Below are 17,819 nucleotides of genomic sequence, written 5' to 3'. Positions count from 1 at the left end.
ATCAAAATAGATTGTAGTATGCCTCTAGAAATCATATGCAGCAGGTAGAAAATTGACGGGAGATCCATCGCGATTTGGAATAGAATTGAGGAGAACTTTAATCCGTGGGTATTAATCAAACAACACGGGAAAAGGCAGTCATATTCCAGCGCGGTCGTTATTAGCCGACAACAGAATAGATGCCTCTAAAAATCATATAGCCAATCGAACACAACTAATAAAGGCATTCATACAGCACGGTTATAATGACACACAACCAGCGCCAAACAGTGGTCAACGAACGGTCTTTATTAGTATTTTGAGCTGTCCAGGCAGAATTGCAGCAATGGTTTTAGGGAGCCGTTGATATCTGACATCACCGTTTACAAGTCCGCCTTTTATTTATCCCATAAATCATAATACGCGATAGTGTCTTCTTGGTTCGACAGCAGTGAATTCTCCGTGGAGTTTCTCGGAGTCCCGCTCGGGTCGGTCCATTATTTCACATCCCATGGGGGGTGTTTCCTCATTTTCATGACCATATATGGATAATCATGCACGAGCATTGACGGTAGAACAAAGTGGTATTCATCAACACGGAGGACCATAGAGCCTGCGTACGCACGTGTGATGAATGCCGACTTCCCTGTGCGTACGCTAGTTCTACATTCCGTGCTTACGTGTGGAAGTAGGTCAAGTTCAAAGTCCACGTTGATGCATGAGGGCCCTGGAGTTTAAGTTCATGAAGAGTGACTAGATCCTGGAGTTTAAGTTCATTAAGAGTGACTAGATCCTGTAGTTTAAGTTCATTAAGAGTGACTAGATCCTGGAGTTTAAGTTCATGAAGAGTGACCTAGATCCTGGAGTTTAAGTTCATGAAGAGTGACCTAGATCCTGGAGTTTAAGTTCATGAAGAGTGACCTAGATCCTGGAGTTTAAGTTCATGAAGAGTGACCTAGATCCTGGAGTTTAAGGTCATGAAGAGTGACTCGATTATGGAGTTTAGGGGCTAGCCATGGTCTACGCATGGTTGGGTTTGTGTTTCCATTAGCTATGTTCAGCACGGTTAAACCCTGGCTAGTGGAGACAAGGCCACAGCATGGTTAAACCCTGGCTAGTGGAGACAAGGCCACAGCTAAACCCTGGCTAGTGGAGACAAGGCCACAGCTAAACCCTGGCTAGTGGAGACAAGGCCACAGCTAAACCCTGGCTAGTGGAGACAAGGCCACAGCACCGTTAAACCCTGGCTAGTGGAGACAAGGCCACAGCTAAACCCTGGCTAGTGGAGACGAGGCCACAGCTAAACCCTGGCTAGTGGAGACAAGGCCACAGCTAAACCCTGGCTAGTGGAGACAAGGCCACAGCTAAACCCTGGCTAGTGGAGACGAGGCCACAGCTAAACCCTGGCTAGTGGAGACGAGGCTACAGCTAAACCCTGGCTAGTGGAGACGAGGCCACAGCTAAACCCTGGCTAGTGGAGACGAGGCTACAGCTAAACCCTGGCTAGTGGAGACGAGGCTACAGCTAAACCCTGGCTAGTGGAGACGAGGCCACAGCTAAACCCTGGCTAGTGGAGACAAGGCCACAGCTAAACCCTGGTTAGTGGAGACAAGGCCACAGCTAAACCCTGGCTAGTGGAGACGAGGCCACAGCTAAACCCTGGCTAGTGGAGACGAGGCTACAGCTAAACCCTGGCTAGTGGAGACGAGGCCACAGCTAAACCCTGGCTAGTGGAGACGAGGCCACAGCTAAACCCTGGCTAGTGGAGACGAGGCTACAGCTAAACCCTGGCTAGTGGAGACGAGGCTACAGCTAAACCCTGGCTAGTGGAGACAAGGCCACAGCTAAACCCTGGCTAGTGGAGACGAGGCTACAGCTAAACCCTGGCTAGTGGAGACGAGGCCACAGCTAAACCCTGGCTAGTGGAGACGAGGCCACAGCTAAACCCTGGCTAGTGGAGAAGAGGCCACACCTAAACCCTGGCTAGTGGAGACAAGGCCACAGCTAAACCCTGGCTAGTGGAGACGAGGCTACAGCTAAACCCTGGCTAGTGGAGACGAGGCCACAGCTAAACCCTGGCTAGTGGAGACAAGGCCACACCTAAACCCTGGCTAGTGGAGAAGAGGCCACACCTAAACCCTGGCTAGTGGAGATGAGGCCACAGCTAAACCCTGGCTAGGGTAGACGAGGGCAGAGCTAAACCCTGGCTAGTGGAGACGGGGCCACAGCTAAACCCTGGCTAGTGGAGACAAGGCCACAGCTAAACCCTGACTAGTGGAGACAAGGCCACAGCTAAACCCTGGCTAGTGGAGACAAGGCCACAGCTAAACCCTGGCTAGTGGAGACAAGGCCACAGCTAAACCCTGGCTAGTGGAGACAAGGCCACAGCTAAACTCTGGCTAGTGGAGACGAGGCCACAGCTAAACCCTGGCTAGTGGAGACAAGGCCACAGCTAAACCCTGGCTAGTGGAGACGAGGCCACAGCTAAACCCTGGCTAGTGGAGACGAGGCCACAGCTAAACTCTGGCTAGGGGAGACAAGGCCACAGCTAAACCCTGGCTAGTGGAGACGAGGCCACAGCTAAACTCTGGCTAGTGGAGACGAGGCCACAGCTAAACCCTGGCTAGTGGAGACGAGGCCACAGCTAAACCCTGGCTAGTGGAGACAAGGCCACAGCTAAACCCTGGCTAGTGTAGACGAAGCCAGAGCTAAACCCTGGCTAGTGGAGACATGGCCACAGCTAAACCCTGGCTAGTGGAGACGAGGCCACAGCTAAACCCTGGCTAGTGGAGACGAGGCCACAGCTAAACCCTGGCTAGTGGAGACATGGCCACAGCTAAACCCTGGCTAGTGGAGACGAGGCCACAGCTAAACCCTGGCTAGTGGAGACGAGGCCACAGCTAAACCCTGGCTAGTGGAGACGAGGCCACAGCTAAACCCTGGCTAGTGGAGACGAGGCCACAGCTAAACCCTGGCTAGTGGAGACGAGGCCACAGCTAAACCCTGGCTAGTGGAGACGAGGCCACAGCTAAACCCTGGCTAGTGGAGACAAGGCCACAGCTAAACCCTGGCTAGTGGAGACAAGGCCACAGCTAAACCCTGGCTAGTGGAGACGAGGCCACAGCTAAACCCTGGCTAGTGGAGACAAGGCCACAACATGACTAAACCCTGGCTAGTGGAGACAAGGCCACAGCTAAACCCTGGCTAGTGGAGACGAGGCCACAGCTAAACCCTGGCTAGTGGAGACGAGGCCACAGCTAAACCCTGGCTAGTGGAGACGAGGCCACAGCTAAACCCTGGCTAGTGGAGACGAGGCCACAGCTAAGCCCTGGCTAGTGGAGACGAGGCCACAGCTAAACCCTGGCTAGTGGAGACAAGGCCACAGCTAAACTCTGGCTAGTGGTGACGAGGCCACAGCTAAACCCTGGCTAGTGGAGACGAGGCCACAGCTAAACCCTGGCTAGTAGAGACAAGGCCACAGCTAAACCCTGGCTAGTGGAGACAAGGCCACAGCTAAACTCTGGCTAGTGGAGACAAGGCCACAGCTAAACCCTGGCTAGTGGAGACAAGGCCACAGCTAAACCCTGGCTAGTGGAGACATGGCCACAGCTAAACTCTGGCTAGTGGAGACAAGGCCACAGCTAAACTCTGGCTAGTGGAGACGAGGCCACAGCTAAGCCCTGGCTAGTGGAGACAAGGCCACAGCTAAACCCTGGCTAGTGGAGACGAGGCCACAGCTAAACCCTGGCTAGTGGAGACAAGGCCACAGCTAAACCCTGGCTAGTGGAGACAAGGCCACAGCACAGCTAAACCCTGGCTAGTGGAGACAAGGCCACAACACAGCTAAACCCTGGCTAGTGGAGACAAGGCCACAGCACAGCTAAACCCTGGCTAGTGGAGACAAGGCCACAGCACAGCTAAACCCTGGCTAGTGGAGACAAGGCCACAGCTAAACCCTGGCTAGTGGAGACGAGGCCACAGCTAAACCCTGGCTAGTGGAGACAAGGCCACAGCACAGCTAAACCCTGGCTAGTGGAGACAAGGCCACAGCACAGCTAAACCCTGGCTAGTGGAGACGAGGCCACAGCTAAACCCTGGCTAGTGGAGACGAGGCCACAGCTAAACTCTGGCTAGTGGAGACAAGGCCACAGTTAAACCCTGGCTAGTGGAGACGAGGCCACAGCTAAACCCTGGCTAGTGGAGACGAGGCCACAGCTAAACCCTGGCTAGTGGAGACAAGGCCACAGCTAAACCCTGGCTAGTGGAGACGAGGCCACAGCTAAACCCTGGCTAGTGGAGACGAGGCCACAGCTAAACCCTGGCTAGTGGAGACGAGGCCACAGCTAAACCCTGGCTAGTGGAGACGAGGCCACAGCTAAACCCTGGCTAGTGGAGACGAGGCCACAGCTAAACCCTGGCTAGTGGAGACGAGGCCACAGCTAAACCCTGGCTAGTGGAGACGAGGCCACAGCTAAACCCTGGCTAGTGGAGACGAGGCCACAGCTAAACCCTGGCTAGTGGAGACAAGGCCACAGCTAAACCGTGGCTAGTGGAGACGAGGCCACATAGTAACAGTAGAATAATGGAGGTCACTCACCCCGCCGGCTTGTCCACCTTCAGGAAGGCCTGTATGACCAGAGGGAACTCATATTTCACTATGTACAGGTAGCTGGACATGGCTGTGGAGGAGCAGAGAGGCAGGAGTTAGTACAGTAAGGCTCTCACACACACACACACACACACACACACACACACACACACACACACACTCACACACACACACACACACACACAAGCATGAGCCACAGCACCCAATCAAAACAACACTGTGGGTATTACCCTGGAGACACACCACACACACAAAACTACACCCTACTTTGTTTTTACCGTAATCCTTTTTCATATTGAAGAAACAGGAGAGAGAGAGAGAGAGAGAGAGAGAGAGAGAGAGAGAGAGAGGTGTGAACGTTCGAGGCGAGAGGTTGTGTTTTTCAAGAGCTCCTGCTCCTACTCAAATAGGATATATAGGAAAAATACACTCGAATAGGAATATACCTGGGCCCTCATTCATCAATGTGTTCTACGCACAGATATGTGCTTACCCTGTGCGTACGATCATTTCTAAGCAGAGTGGGATTCATCAATTTCGATTTGAACTTGACTCCGTGCTTACATCTACGCACAGGTCAGACCAGGCGTACCTGGCGCCCAGTGGTAGAATATATTATTACAACAAGGAAATGAGCTTCTGTGCATAATAACACTGGCATGTTCTGTACGAACCGTAGTTCATTATGGTTCATTGTAAAATAGCAACAGTAGTGTAATTATGGTCAAAACCCTATAAATAGCATTTGGAATAATAGATATTTCTCTCAGAATGAATGCAGCATGGTTTATATAGCGTTATCGGAATATACGGGGTGTAGGCTACTGACTGACTGCGCTCCGCGTAGCTTGATTGATTGATTGATTGATTGAAAAGTTTATTAACAGATTGCAGAATGGGTACAGTACAGTACAGCTCAGTACATACAATTGTTAATTGGGGATGCAGACCAGAGAAAGACTTTCGTATTGTTTACATCAGGGTCCCCCATTTTCAATTCATCATAAATCATAAAGCTCAACTCGTTATTATTTTGCGCAGACCGCAGAAACACGGGAACGTTTTGATTATATTTAAAAGGCTTTACGTTAAACGAAACAAGTGGAATTTCGAAGCTGTAAGCAGAATACAAGTCATATGAATATAGTGTTCTTCCCCCTTTTTACTGTATAAGAAAGAATAGAAAACGCATTGCAATGACACCAGATAGTGGACAGACTATGTATATGATGGGATTCAAGTTCGCGTTTTTGTTGATCATAGGCATGCTGTCAGAGTATGATATCAGAACATTTGTCGTCACAGATCATGTCCTAATAGAACATAGGCTATGGCATGGATCGTGATATTGTGTGGACTGTTATTATTACTGTCTGTACCGGTACCACCCATTGTGACAACAGCCTTGTGAGTCCTGCACACAAACATGATGGAATTCAAGTTCATGTATTGAAAGGCAGGCTACATCATTCATGCAGTGAGATTCATTGCTACCCAATACTGACATCAAAATAGATTGTAGTATGCCTCTAGAAATCATATGCAGCAGGTAGAAAATTGACGGGAGATCCATTGCGATTTGGAATAAAATTGAGGAGAACTTTAATCCCTGGGTATTAATCAAACAACACGGGAAAAGGCAGTCATATTCCAGCGCGGTATTTATTAGTGTTTGCGCTGCCCAGGCAGCAATGGTTAATAGATATCATATCCGACATCACCGTAAGTACACGTCTGTCAGCCTGTCTCATGACACGCTTCCCTCGGCTTAGTAAATTTTTCCACATTTCATGGGTGTATTCCATTACCGTATATGGCTAATCGGGGCGTTTCTGGTATGCAAATACGTGAAAGCGTGCACGAGCCGCGGCGCAGAGCCAAGGTGGGATTCATCATGACAGGTGTGCGTAGAGCCTGCGTACACACGTGTGATGAATCCCGACTTCCCTGTGCGTACACTAGTTCTACATTCCGTGCTTACGTGTGGAAATAGACATGTTCTACGCACACATTGATGAATGAGGGCCCTGGAATATACCTGGATATCTCTACACAAGGAGCTAAAGAGGATTATACCAATCTCATAATTTTCACACCACACATCCGGGTAATCTGGAATTAAGACCTGTTTTTGGACTAATTGACCGGAAAATGTCATATGATCACAGGGGCAAACTCAAGGACCAGTGTTTTGTTGCTTTGTTGGAGTTATAACAGAGTAAGTACCACTGGACTGAGAGAGGCCTACCTCAAACCAAAAACTAAATAATACTGACATTTTAGTCAGACATTTGAGCTAAAACATCTACAAATTACAAACTGGTAAACTGGATATAAATCGTGGTTTGAACCAGACACCTTGACAGGCAAGGACATAGAGGTGTGAAGTTCCTCAACTCTCAACAATGGAATCTGAGCCACACAGGCTCCCTGATTCAAATGCAAATAAGGGCCAAACGCACACAGAAGTCCCCAGTGTGCAGTACCCAGATGACGTTAAGAGCTCTAAAGAAAAAAAGAGATACAAAGAAGTATTTTTAAAGAGCAAGCCAAATACACTATTTGCAGACTATGATAGCACTGGATGCAAATCCAACCTCATTTTCTACACTGAATACTATAAGGCATGGCACGCGGCCACACTAGAGCACCATCCCTCTGCTACAAAAAGGGGAAACAAGGACTCACAAACACTGGTAATAGACACAGGGGAGAACCAAACGGTTGCAAACTTCTATCATACAGGAATGGTAGTGATTCAGGGCAACACAAGTCCCTTTGAGAAAGACTTCTCCAGAATCAGAGAAACGGCACTAACGAAAATAAGCAGTGAAGACCCACTCACAACAGACCATTGGTGCTTCACCGAGAGGAAACAAATGAAGGAGATGTTTTCAAAGATAGAACGCAAACAAGTGGAAATTGAGCAAAAAATTACAGCCCCCCCCCCCGCCTACCAGAAACACAGACACACATGACTCCCTGCCTGCTCTCTGGACCTTGGTGAGAACACACATGGACAGAATAGAAGAGGTGTCGAAACAGAACAATGAACTCAGGCTGGAGCTGAAAAAACTCAAAGAAGAGATGCAAACAGCCAAATTGGAGTCGGCAGAAATGCGGACATCCATGGGTAAAGTGGAAGGGGTGTCGAAAGACATCAATCTAATCAGGCAGGAAATGCAAAACCTCAAAGAGACGTCAACAGCCAAACCAGCTCTGACCACCAAACAGCCCCATAAAACAGAGACAGTAATTCATGATGAAGATGAGGACAACCAACCAACAACAGCAGACACTCAAGACACCCCACGTCCAACATCACCCACCAGACCTCAAGAAGGTCCACAAATTGTACTCCTCATGGACTCAAACGGGAGATATGTAGAGGAAGGAAAACTCTTCCCAAACCACACAGTTATGAAACTAAAGTGCCAGAATACCTATCGGGCTGTAGAACTACTGCAAGAAGACAACCTGGGATCCCCCAGCCACATCATAATACACACAGGCACAAACAACTTGAGAACGCAGACAAGGGAGGAGGTGACCAAATCTGTCATGGAAGTAGTCGAAAAAGCCACGTCAACATTTCCCAGAGCAAAAGTAGTAATCTCTGCACTGCTACCCAGATGGGATTACCACACAGACTACATACAAAGTATTAATGCACATCTCCAGAAACTGTGCAATGAAGAAAAACGTCTACATGGCAGCTCACCCCACCATAGACCTGGACAGCCTGCATGACGATGTTCACATCCTCAAAAGAGCAGTCCCTAACTTCGCAAAGACCCTGAAAGACGTCGCACTAAACCGTAGCCCTACCACATCCTACAAGAGCAACAGAGGGATGAACACCCCACCCAGAGCTACACCCAGAAGACCTTTTGCACCTAGAGAACAACAGGCTACAAACAGAGACCACCCTGCACCCCAGGCCAGGTCCACGCCCGACCTGCAAAGAACGCATCACACATATGCACAGGCTGCCCAGTTTCAACCTGCTCCCCTCCTGCAGACCCCCCCCCCAGCCAATGCATATCCTGCCAACCCCATACCACACAAATGTACAGGTCAACCCCATGACCGACAGATCTCCACCTGGGGAGCTGACCGTGCATCAGATGATCAGCAAGATTTTCTCATTTGTGGTCCAGGACAAAACCACTGGAATATAACACTGTAATAATGGAATACAGATCTTTTACCATTTCAAGCTGGAATATACAAGGTCTGAGGTCAACTGCCCTTGGAACAAAGAGCAGAAACCCAGACTTTATCACAGAAATGTCAAACACAGACATCATGGTCCTACAAGAGACATGGCACAGAGGAAATAGTCCTACTGGCTGCCCTGCAAACTACAGAGAGCTGTTGGTACCATCCACCAAGCTAACAGGGGTCAAACAGGGGAGAGACTCTGGAGGCATGCTAATATGGTACAAATCAGAACTAACCCACTCCATAAAGCTAATCAAAACTGGAGCTTTTTTCATCTGGTTAAAAATAAATAAGGAACTTACATCAACCGAGAAAGATATCTACCTGTGTGCCACCTACATCCCCCCAATTGAATCCCCATACTACAAGGAAGACATGTTCCTAATCCTACAAGACGAAATCAACCAGTTCCAGGCTTGCGGTCACATTATAGTCTGTGGGGACCTCAGCACACAGGGAGACAAACACCTCCCAAATATGCCCCCCCAGAAAGAACTATGACCAAACAACAAATAAACATGGGTCACAACTTATACAGCTCTGTCGCTCGCTGGGACTGTACATAGTTAACGGTAGGCTCCGAGGGGACACTTATGGTAGGTACACATATAGCTCATCTCTGGGTAACAGTACAGTAGACTATTTTATCACTGACCTCAGCCTAGAGTCTCTCAGAGCGTTCACAGTCAGCCAGCAAACACCCCTGTCAGACCACAGCAAAACCACTATCTACATGAATAGATCAACACCCAACCAGGAAATACCAAAACCAAACAAACTACACACTATTAAAAAACACTACAAATGGAAGGAAAGTAGTATGGAAGCATTCCAATCCGCTATCAAGCTACAAAAAGTCCAATCCAAATTAGAGCAATTCCTAGAAAAAAACTTCCAACACAACAGCAAAAGTGTAAACGGAGCGGTAGAAAACCTCAATAACATATTTGACCTTACAGCTTCCTTATCCAACCTAAAGGCCTCAAATAGGAAAGCGAGAAAAAAAAATATGCATGACAATGGTATGATAATGATTGTAAAAATCTCAGGAAGAAATTAAGGAACCTATCAAACCAAAAACACAGAGACCCAGACAACCAGAACACACGTCTCCAATACAGTGAAACAGTGAAACATTACAAAAACACAGTCAGAAAAAAAGGGACCAACCAGCTAAAAGATATAGAGGAATCTATATATATAATAACTTCTGGGAAAACTGGAACAAACTAAACAAAGTACACCACGAGGAGCTACCCATCCAAAATGGAGATGTATGGGTAAACCACTTCTCCAATCTCTTTAGCCCAATAAAAAAAAATGAACAGCAAAAACACATACAAGATAAACTACAAAGCCTGGAGTCAACCATAAAAGACTACCAGAACCCGCTAGACTCCCCAATTACACTACAAGAACTACAGGACAAAAAAAAATCACTTAAAACCAAGAAGGCCTGCGGAGCGGATGATATCCTAAATGAAATGATCATATTCACAGACTCCAAATTCCAATTGGCTATACTAAAACTCCTTAACATTGTCCTTAGCTCCGGGATCTTCCCCAATATCTGGAACCAAGGACTCATAACACCGCTCCACAAAAAGGGAGACAAATATGACCCAAACAATTACCGTGGGATCTGTGTCAACAGCAACCTTGGAAAAATCCTCTGTATGATCATTAACCACAGACTCATACATTTCCTCACAAACAACAATACCTTGAGCAAATCACAGATTGGCTTCCTACCAAATCACCGTACAACAGACCACATTCTCACCCTCAGCACCCTAATCGACAACCAAATAAATAAAAATAAAAGCAAAGTATACTCCTGTTTCGTTGACTTCCAAAAAGCATTTGACTCAATTTGGCACAAGGGTCTGCTGTACAAACTGTTAGATAGTGGCATTGCAGGGAAAACCTACGACCTCATTTTCTACTTCTAATTTACATGCTATACTATGTTATTTGATACTATCTTGTCTAGCACAGCCTCTGGAGCGTAACAGTAAGAAGCATTTTGTATGAAAGTATTCTGTACTTCTGTATGACAACTATTAAAGAAACTTGAAACTTGAAACTCATAAAGTCAATGTACACCAACAACACATGTGCTGTGAGGATTGAAGGAAAACACACAGACTTCTTCCCTCAATGCCGTGGGGTTAGACAGGGGTGCAGTTTGAGTCCAACCCTCTTCAACATATACATAAATGAACTGGCAAAAACATTGGAACAAACTGCAGCACCTGGCATCCCCCTAGCAAACACAGAAGTCAAATGCCTACTGTTTGCAGATGACCTGGTGCTGCTGTCCCCAACAAAAGAAGGGCTACAACAGCACCTTGACCTTCTGCACAAATTCTCCCAGACATGGGCACTGACAGTAAATCTAAACAAAACTAAAATTATGATATTCCAAAAAAGGCCCAGCCTACAACAACAAAAACACAAATTCCTCCTAGACACAATTTCCCTAGAACACACAAAAAACTACACATATCTCGGCCTAAACATCAGTGCTAAAGGGAACTTCAATCAAGTTGTGAACGACCTGAGAGACAAAGCAAGAAGGGCTTTCTATGCCATAAAAAGGAACATCAAGTTAGACATTCCAGTCAAAATCTGGCTCAAAATATTATATAGAACTGATTTCCCTATATGGTTGTGAAGTCTGGGGCCCACTTGCAAACCAAGACTTCACCAAATGGGACAAACACCCAATTGAGACTCTGCATGCAGAATTTTGCAAATCCATTCTCCGCACCCAACGGAAAACGCCAAATAATGCATGCAGAGCAGAACTAGGAAGATACCCACTAATCATAAAAATTCAAATAATGCATGCAGAGCAGAACTAGGAAGATACCCACTAATCATAAAAATTCAAAAAAGAGCATTCAAATTCCACAATCACCTAAAAGAAAGCGACCCAGACACACTCCACAACATAGCCCTCACCCACAGAGAGACCCTCGATAGATGCCCACTCAGCCAGATGGTTCTGGGACTCTGCTCACAAACACAAGCAGAGCCACCAGACAGAAACCACACTGGACTAAATCAAATTATAAGAAAACAAAAAGAAAACTATCTGACACATTGGAAAGAAACAACCCAAAACCAGAGCAAATTGAAATGCTATTTGGCCCTAAACAGAGAGTACACAGTGGCAGCCTTAGTGCTGCGTTCACACTGACAGCCTTAGTGCTGCGTTCACACTGACAGCCTTAGTGCTGCGTTCACACTGACAGTCTTAGTGCTGCGTTCACACTGACAGTCTTAGTGCTGCGTTCACACTGACAGCCTTAGTGCTGCGTTCACACTGACAGTCTTAGTGCTGCGTTCACACTGACAGTCTTAGTGCTGCGTTCACACTGACAGTCTTAGTGCTGCGTTCACACTGACAGTCTTAGTGCTGCGTTCACACTGACAGTCTTAGTGCTGCGTTCACACTGACAGCCTTAGTGCTGCGTTCACACTGACAGTCTTAGTGCTGCGTTCACACTGACAGCCTTAGTGCTGCGTTCACACTGACAGTCTTAGTGCTGCGTTCACACTGACAGCCTTAATGTAGGAGTTTATCAAAACTGCTCTCAGGACTGGAGACAATAATTCCTGTGGCCACGAGATCAAAAACACACAAAACCTCTCTTCATAGTGCGTTACGTTTAACCTGTGGATTCAAATAAAATATTTGAAATGTGTTACACCCCCCTCCCCCTCCCTCCCCCCCATGCATTGCATTCAACCAATCCCCACCTCCGATGTTCTGCAGTGTGATGGCGATGCCGGCAGCCATCTTGCCCGGCGTCCCGAAGGCCCTGTAGCCCAGCTGCTCGTACGCCCGGATACCTGAGGAGAGAGAGACCAGACACACGATTCGAACACGTTCACATCCACGATACAGACGTATAACGTCACACACCTTCAATGACGAGGCAATATACCTGCATTATAATCCTTTTTACATATCTGTAGACACTATATCTATATCTGTACATATCCCTTACTATATCTATATCTGTACATATCTCTTACCTACTCTCTTACTAGTTACACTGCTGGCCAGTATGACTTACTACCATAGTGCCTTTATACCTGTATCACTGTACATATTAATACTATATCTATATCTGTACATATCTCTTACCTACTCTCTTACTAGTTACACTGCTGGCCAGTATGACTTACTACCATAGTGTCTTTATACCTGTATCACTGTACATATTAATACTATATCTATATCTGTACATATCTCTTACCTACTCTCTTACTAGTTACACTGCTGGCCAGTATGACTTACTACCATAGTGTCTTTATACCTGTATCACTGTACATATTAATACTATATCTATATCTGTACATATCTCTTACCTACTCTTACTAGTTACACTGCTGGCCAGTATGACTTACTACCATAGTGTCTTTATACCTGTATCACTGTACATATTAATACTATATCTATATCTGTACATATCTCTTACCTACTCTTACTAGTTACACTGCTGGCCAGTATGACTTACTACCATAGTGTCTTTATACCTGTATCACTGTACATATTAATACTATATCTATATCTGTACATATCTATTACCTACTCTTACTAGTTACGCTGCTGGCCAGTATGACTTACTACCATAGTGTCTTTATACCTGTATCACTGTACATATTAATACTATATCTATATCTGTACATATCTCTTACCTACTCTTACTAGTTACACTGCTGGCCAGTATGACTTACTACCATAGTGTCTTTATACCTGTATCACTGTACATATTAATACTATATCTATATCTGTACATATCTCTTACCTACTCTTACTAGTTACACTGCTGGCCAGTATGACTTACTACCATAGTGTCTTTATACCTGTATCACTGTACATATTAATACTATATATATATCTGTACATATCTCTTACCTACTCTTACTAGTTACACTGCTGGCCAGTATGACTTACTACCATAGTGTCTTTATACCTGTATCACTGTACATATTAATACTACAACTCTGTACATACATCTGATTAGCACTATTACTCCGTAGTTTATATATTTTATACCCAGTTTAATCACCTGTACATTGTATATTACTATTGTACTTTACTGTTACATTAGCACTCTGGTTGGACGACAGACTTCTGTATGATGACAATACATTTGAATCTAATCTAATCTAATGTTGGGGGGTGGGGATGTTGGGATTATGAAATCAAGCAGAAGAGGCTATCAGACTCTGCATGTCTCATGCGTGTGTACAGTATGTTATATTAGTCATGCGTGTGTATGTACAGTATGTTATATTAGTCATGCGTGTGTACAGTATGTTATATTAGTCATGCGTGTGTACAGTATGTTATATTAGTCATGCGTGTGTACAGCAGACCACGTGAGCGGATCGGCGCGGCCGAGAAATCCGCTCTTCGCTCTTTAAAGCTTGGTCCGCTCCGCTAATCACTCATGTTGACCCCGCCCCCAAGTCGCTCTCCGCTCGCTCCCCGCTCACCTTGAATCGAGCGCTCCCCGCTCCCCGCGCCAGATCGCTCGGCAGTTTTTTTTCTTCTTTTTTTGGAGCATGGTGTAAATGAGCTCAAACTACAACAGTCTACACCCCCTGGGCCCCTTAACAATTGTTTGTATTGAGCCGCATTGTAATTGTAGCCATTCTGCAATGTTAAATAACGTTGTTTATCCATTCACTATCTCTATTAAGCGATGATAGGCTAGCCGAGCCACAATGCTATGGTCGCTGCCATTAACGTTAGCATGTAAGCTAACGTCAACAACAATGGCGTCGATATACTTTTTCTAACTGGAGTGAGTGTGGGCGTCTCTACAGTGACAAAGCCTGAACGAACAGCCTATCACAGGTTCACCCTTCTCATTGGTTGAAAATGGCCTTCATGTTTGTACATCGCCATCTGTTGCTTTGGCATTGTACTGCATGTATATATTACATCAGTGTTAAACCACTGTGAGCGGCCTGGAGTGGATTGGAGCGGAGGAGAACTCTCGCTCCGGACGTCGCGCCGACTCATTTTAAAACCCACTCCTCGCTCACGTCAAAACCGGCCGCTCCGCGCCCCGCGCCGCTCACGCTCCGATCCGCTCACATGCACTGGTGTACAGTATGTTATATTAGTCATGCGTGTGTACAGTATGTTATATTAGTCATGTGTGTGTACAGTATGTTATATTAGTCATCCTCACAATGGCGTTACAGCTGTTTTGTCCTGGTGACATACAGTACATACCTACAATACCAGAGCACTTGAGCAGTAAGTGTATGGAGTACGATGAGAGGGCGGCCACTGCCGTTAGCAGGATTCTGTAAAAAGAATAAACACAATCAATTATTATTATTATTATTAATATCCACAAATGTATGTATACATAAACAGAGCTTTTAGAAATGTGCAGAACAAAAGTGTTGCTTTTCCCAAAAAATAAGGACTGATTAATACAATTAAATATTGCGTGGTGCACGTATCCCCTCCCTACTTCCCATTTAGCCCACGTGGACTGCACCCGATTGGATCAATGACATGCTGGTGTGTTACGATCAGGCACGATAAGAGTGGACAGAGAAGAGCCCAGACGCAGACCAGCAGGGGATATACCAGGGGTCAGCAGCCTTTACTAGCAAAAGAGCCACTTTTCCCCGTCCCTTAAAATGAAGATAACACTGTGTATAACGTTTTATATATCCCCAAGCATACCCCACATTTAGCATAAAACGCCTGACAATTGCATACCCAAAGAAATTTGCGATTTATTATACTTTATACTTATAGCACACAGTTTGTTGCATTAATGGAATTATAAAGCAACAAAAAGAAAATTTTTGTTTTTACCTGTTATAACAAAGGAAAACCTCAAACTCTTATGAAGAGGAGAACAAAGACTGGCTGTGTATACCTATTTTTAAATAAAACACAGAAGAGGAGACAAAACACTGGTGTCTGTAGACCGACTTTGAAATAAAACCCTGAACTATTCAGGTATATTTGAGTCCTTCCCTTATTTGTGGAACATTTATAAAATGAAAAGTAGTCCACTTTGAAAAAATACTACCATCTGTAGACCTACTTTGAAATAAAACACAGAAAAGGAGAAAAACACTGGCATCTGTAGACCTACTTTGAAATAAAACCCTGAACTATGCAGCTCTATTTGAGTCCTTCCCTTATTTGTGAAAAATCTATAAAATAAAATGTTAATTTTTCGTTGTTCGCAAATTTCGCACCACATATCAGGCATACAGTACAGGTCATCGTTAGTCGTGAAAGCAAATTAATCTGTCCACGCTGAATTAAACCCTCTATTTTCCTCAGACTTTCCTTTTTTTGGATTTATCCATGGTTAGCTTACTGGGGGGTCGGAAACTCAAGATTAGCCACTTGCAGATGAAATATTTTTGTTGACTAAAGATTTTAGTTGATGAAATATTTTTTTCATTTCAGTGTCACAGTATGACATCGATCTCCAAAATAAGAGAACAAAAAAAAAAATTTAAAAGAAAAAGAGCAAACAAAAATTAAAAAAAATTTTTGGGCCAGGGAGCCGCAGCTGATTGGCTAAAGAGCCGCATGCGGCTCCGGAGCCGCAGGTTGCCGACCCCTGGGATAGACAAAGGCAGATGTTGAATTTTGAAAAGTGAGCACTGCTCCTTTAATGTTGGTCAGAGTAGCTCAACAAACAAAGAGAAAGGGCAAGTCTAGAAAAACAAACTAATTGCCCTACAAAACAAAAACACTATAAATGAAAACTATCCTCCAACACAAGGAGTGATAGAAACTCCGACAAGACAGTGTGCTACTTACAACAAGTGTTCTGTGAACGGCTAACAAACAATGAGCACAACACGACAGGAACCGGGTAACAAAGAGTAATGACGCGACAGGGAAGACAGGAACTACCAGGCATATATACAGACACTGATTGACACAGGAGGGTAATTGGGTAATAAGACTCAGCTGGGAAGAACAGAGTGACAAAAAAAGTGACAAAAACATTACATGGTTGAAATATAAATACACACAAAATATCAACATTAAACCAGATCACAAAACCAACACAGAGAGGGGAGACATTAGACCAGGAAGTGGAACATCACAGACAAGACAGACATCAAATGCACAGACAACAAATTGATAAGAATCACATGGAACAAATGAATAAATAAGGACATGAGCTGCACCACCTGAATTAGTCCATTAGGTGGCGCAGCACCGCGGGGAACGTTACACTGGTGCTCTAGTGCGACATCTAGTGGTTGAATGTTATCTACAAATCAAATCCAATCCAATTTGAAAAGCCCGAAATCACAAGGTAATGCCCCATGTGCTGGACAAGTCTTCTTTAGACAAGTCAAGAAGAAACATCACAATAAATCAAGAGCAAAATCCATGCATAAAATCCAAATATGCAACACTCCCAGACATTCCCCAGCGAAGGTAAGGAAAAACTCACTAAAAACCTAGCAATAGGAAAAAAGCACCACAGGCGATGTGGAGGAGAGAAACCTTAGAAGGGCCGGTCAAAGGGGGATCCCCCAACTTGGATGTCGGTGATAATATAGTGTTGCTATGGATGATCGATGGGTGGAGAATAAAACAGGCCAATAGTTGGTATGTATGTATACGTGTAACAAAACAAGGTATAGCAACATCTACATCAAGCAACATTTTGAGGATGGCAATTATGTTGGAATGATCTTGCTTGACCTACAGAAAGCGTTTAATACCGTGAACCACGCTATATTGGCGTCAACGCTTGAGTGCATGGGTTTTTAGTCAGACTGCTGTCAGTAGGTTCAATTCTTACCTCACAGGGAGAACTCAAGTCTGTGAGGTGGAAGGCGTCAGATCAGAACCTCTGGACATTGTATGTGGGGTGCCTCAAGGATCAATTGTAGGTCCTCTTTTATTTCAGATATATGTCAATGACGTGCCAGCATCTGTGAAATGTAAACCACTACTGTATGCAGATGATTC

General features: G+C 45.2%; 1 protein-coding gene across 1 annotated transcript in view; it reads right to left on the bottom strand.

Annotated features, from left to right (window-relative positions):
- Positions 1–4,572: 4,572 nt before the first annotated feature.
- The window catches only part of slc38a3a (solute carrier family 38 member 3a), a gene marked incomplete at both ends in the record, with an annotated part of 90,265 nt that continues 77,018 nt past the window's right edge, over positions 4,573–17,819 (bottom strand). Inside the window, 3 exons of the mRNA XM_084338503.1 lie at positions 4,573–4,658; positions 12,581–12,673; positions 15,078–15,151. Coding sequence (XP_084194629.1) covers positions 4,573–4,658; positions 12,581–12,673; positions 15,078–15,151 — 253 coding nt within the window. The remainder of the gene's footprint in view (positions 4,659–12,580; positions 12,674–15,077; positions 15,152–17,819) is intronic.

Source organism: Notolepis coatsorum (genome assembly GCF_963971535.1).
Source record: "Notolepis coatsorum genome assembly, contig: SCAFFOLD_593, whole genome shotgun sequence".
In the NCBI taxonomy this organism is placed as follows: domain Eukaryota; kingdom Metazoa; phylum Chordata; class Actinopteri; order Aulopiformes; family Paralepididae; genus Notolepis; species Notolepis coatsorum.
This window is presented reverse-complemented; position numbering and strand designations above follow the sequence as displayed.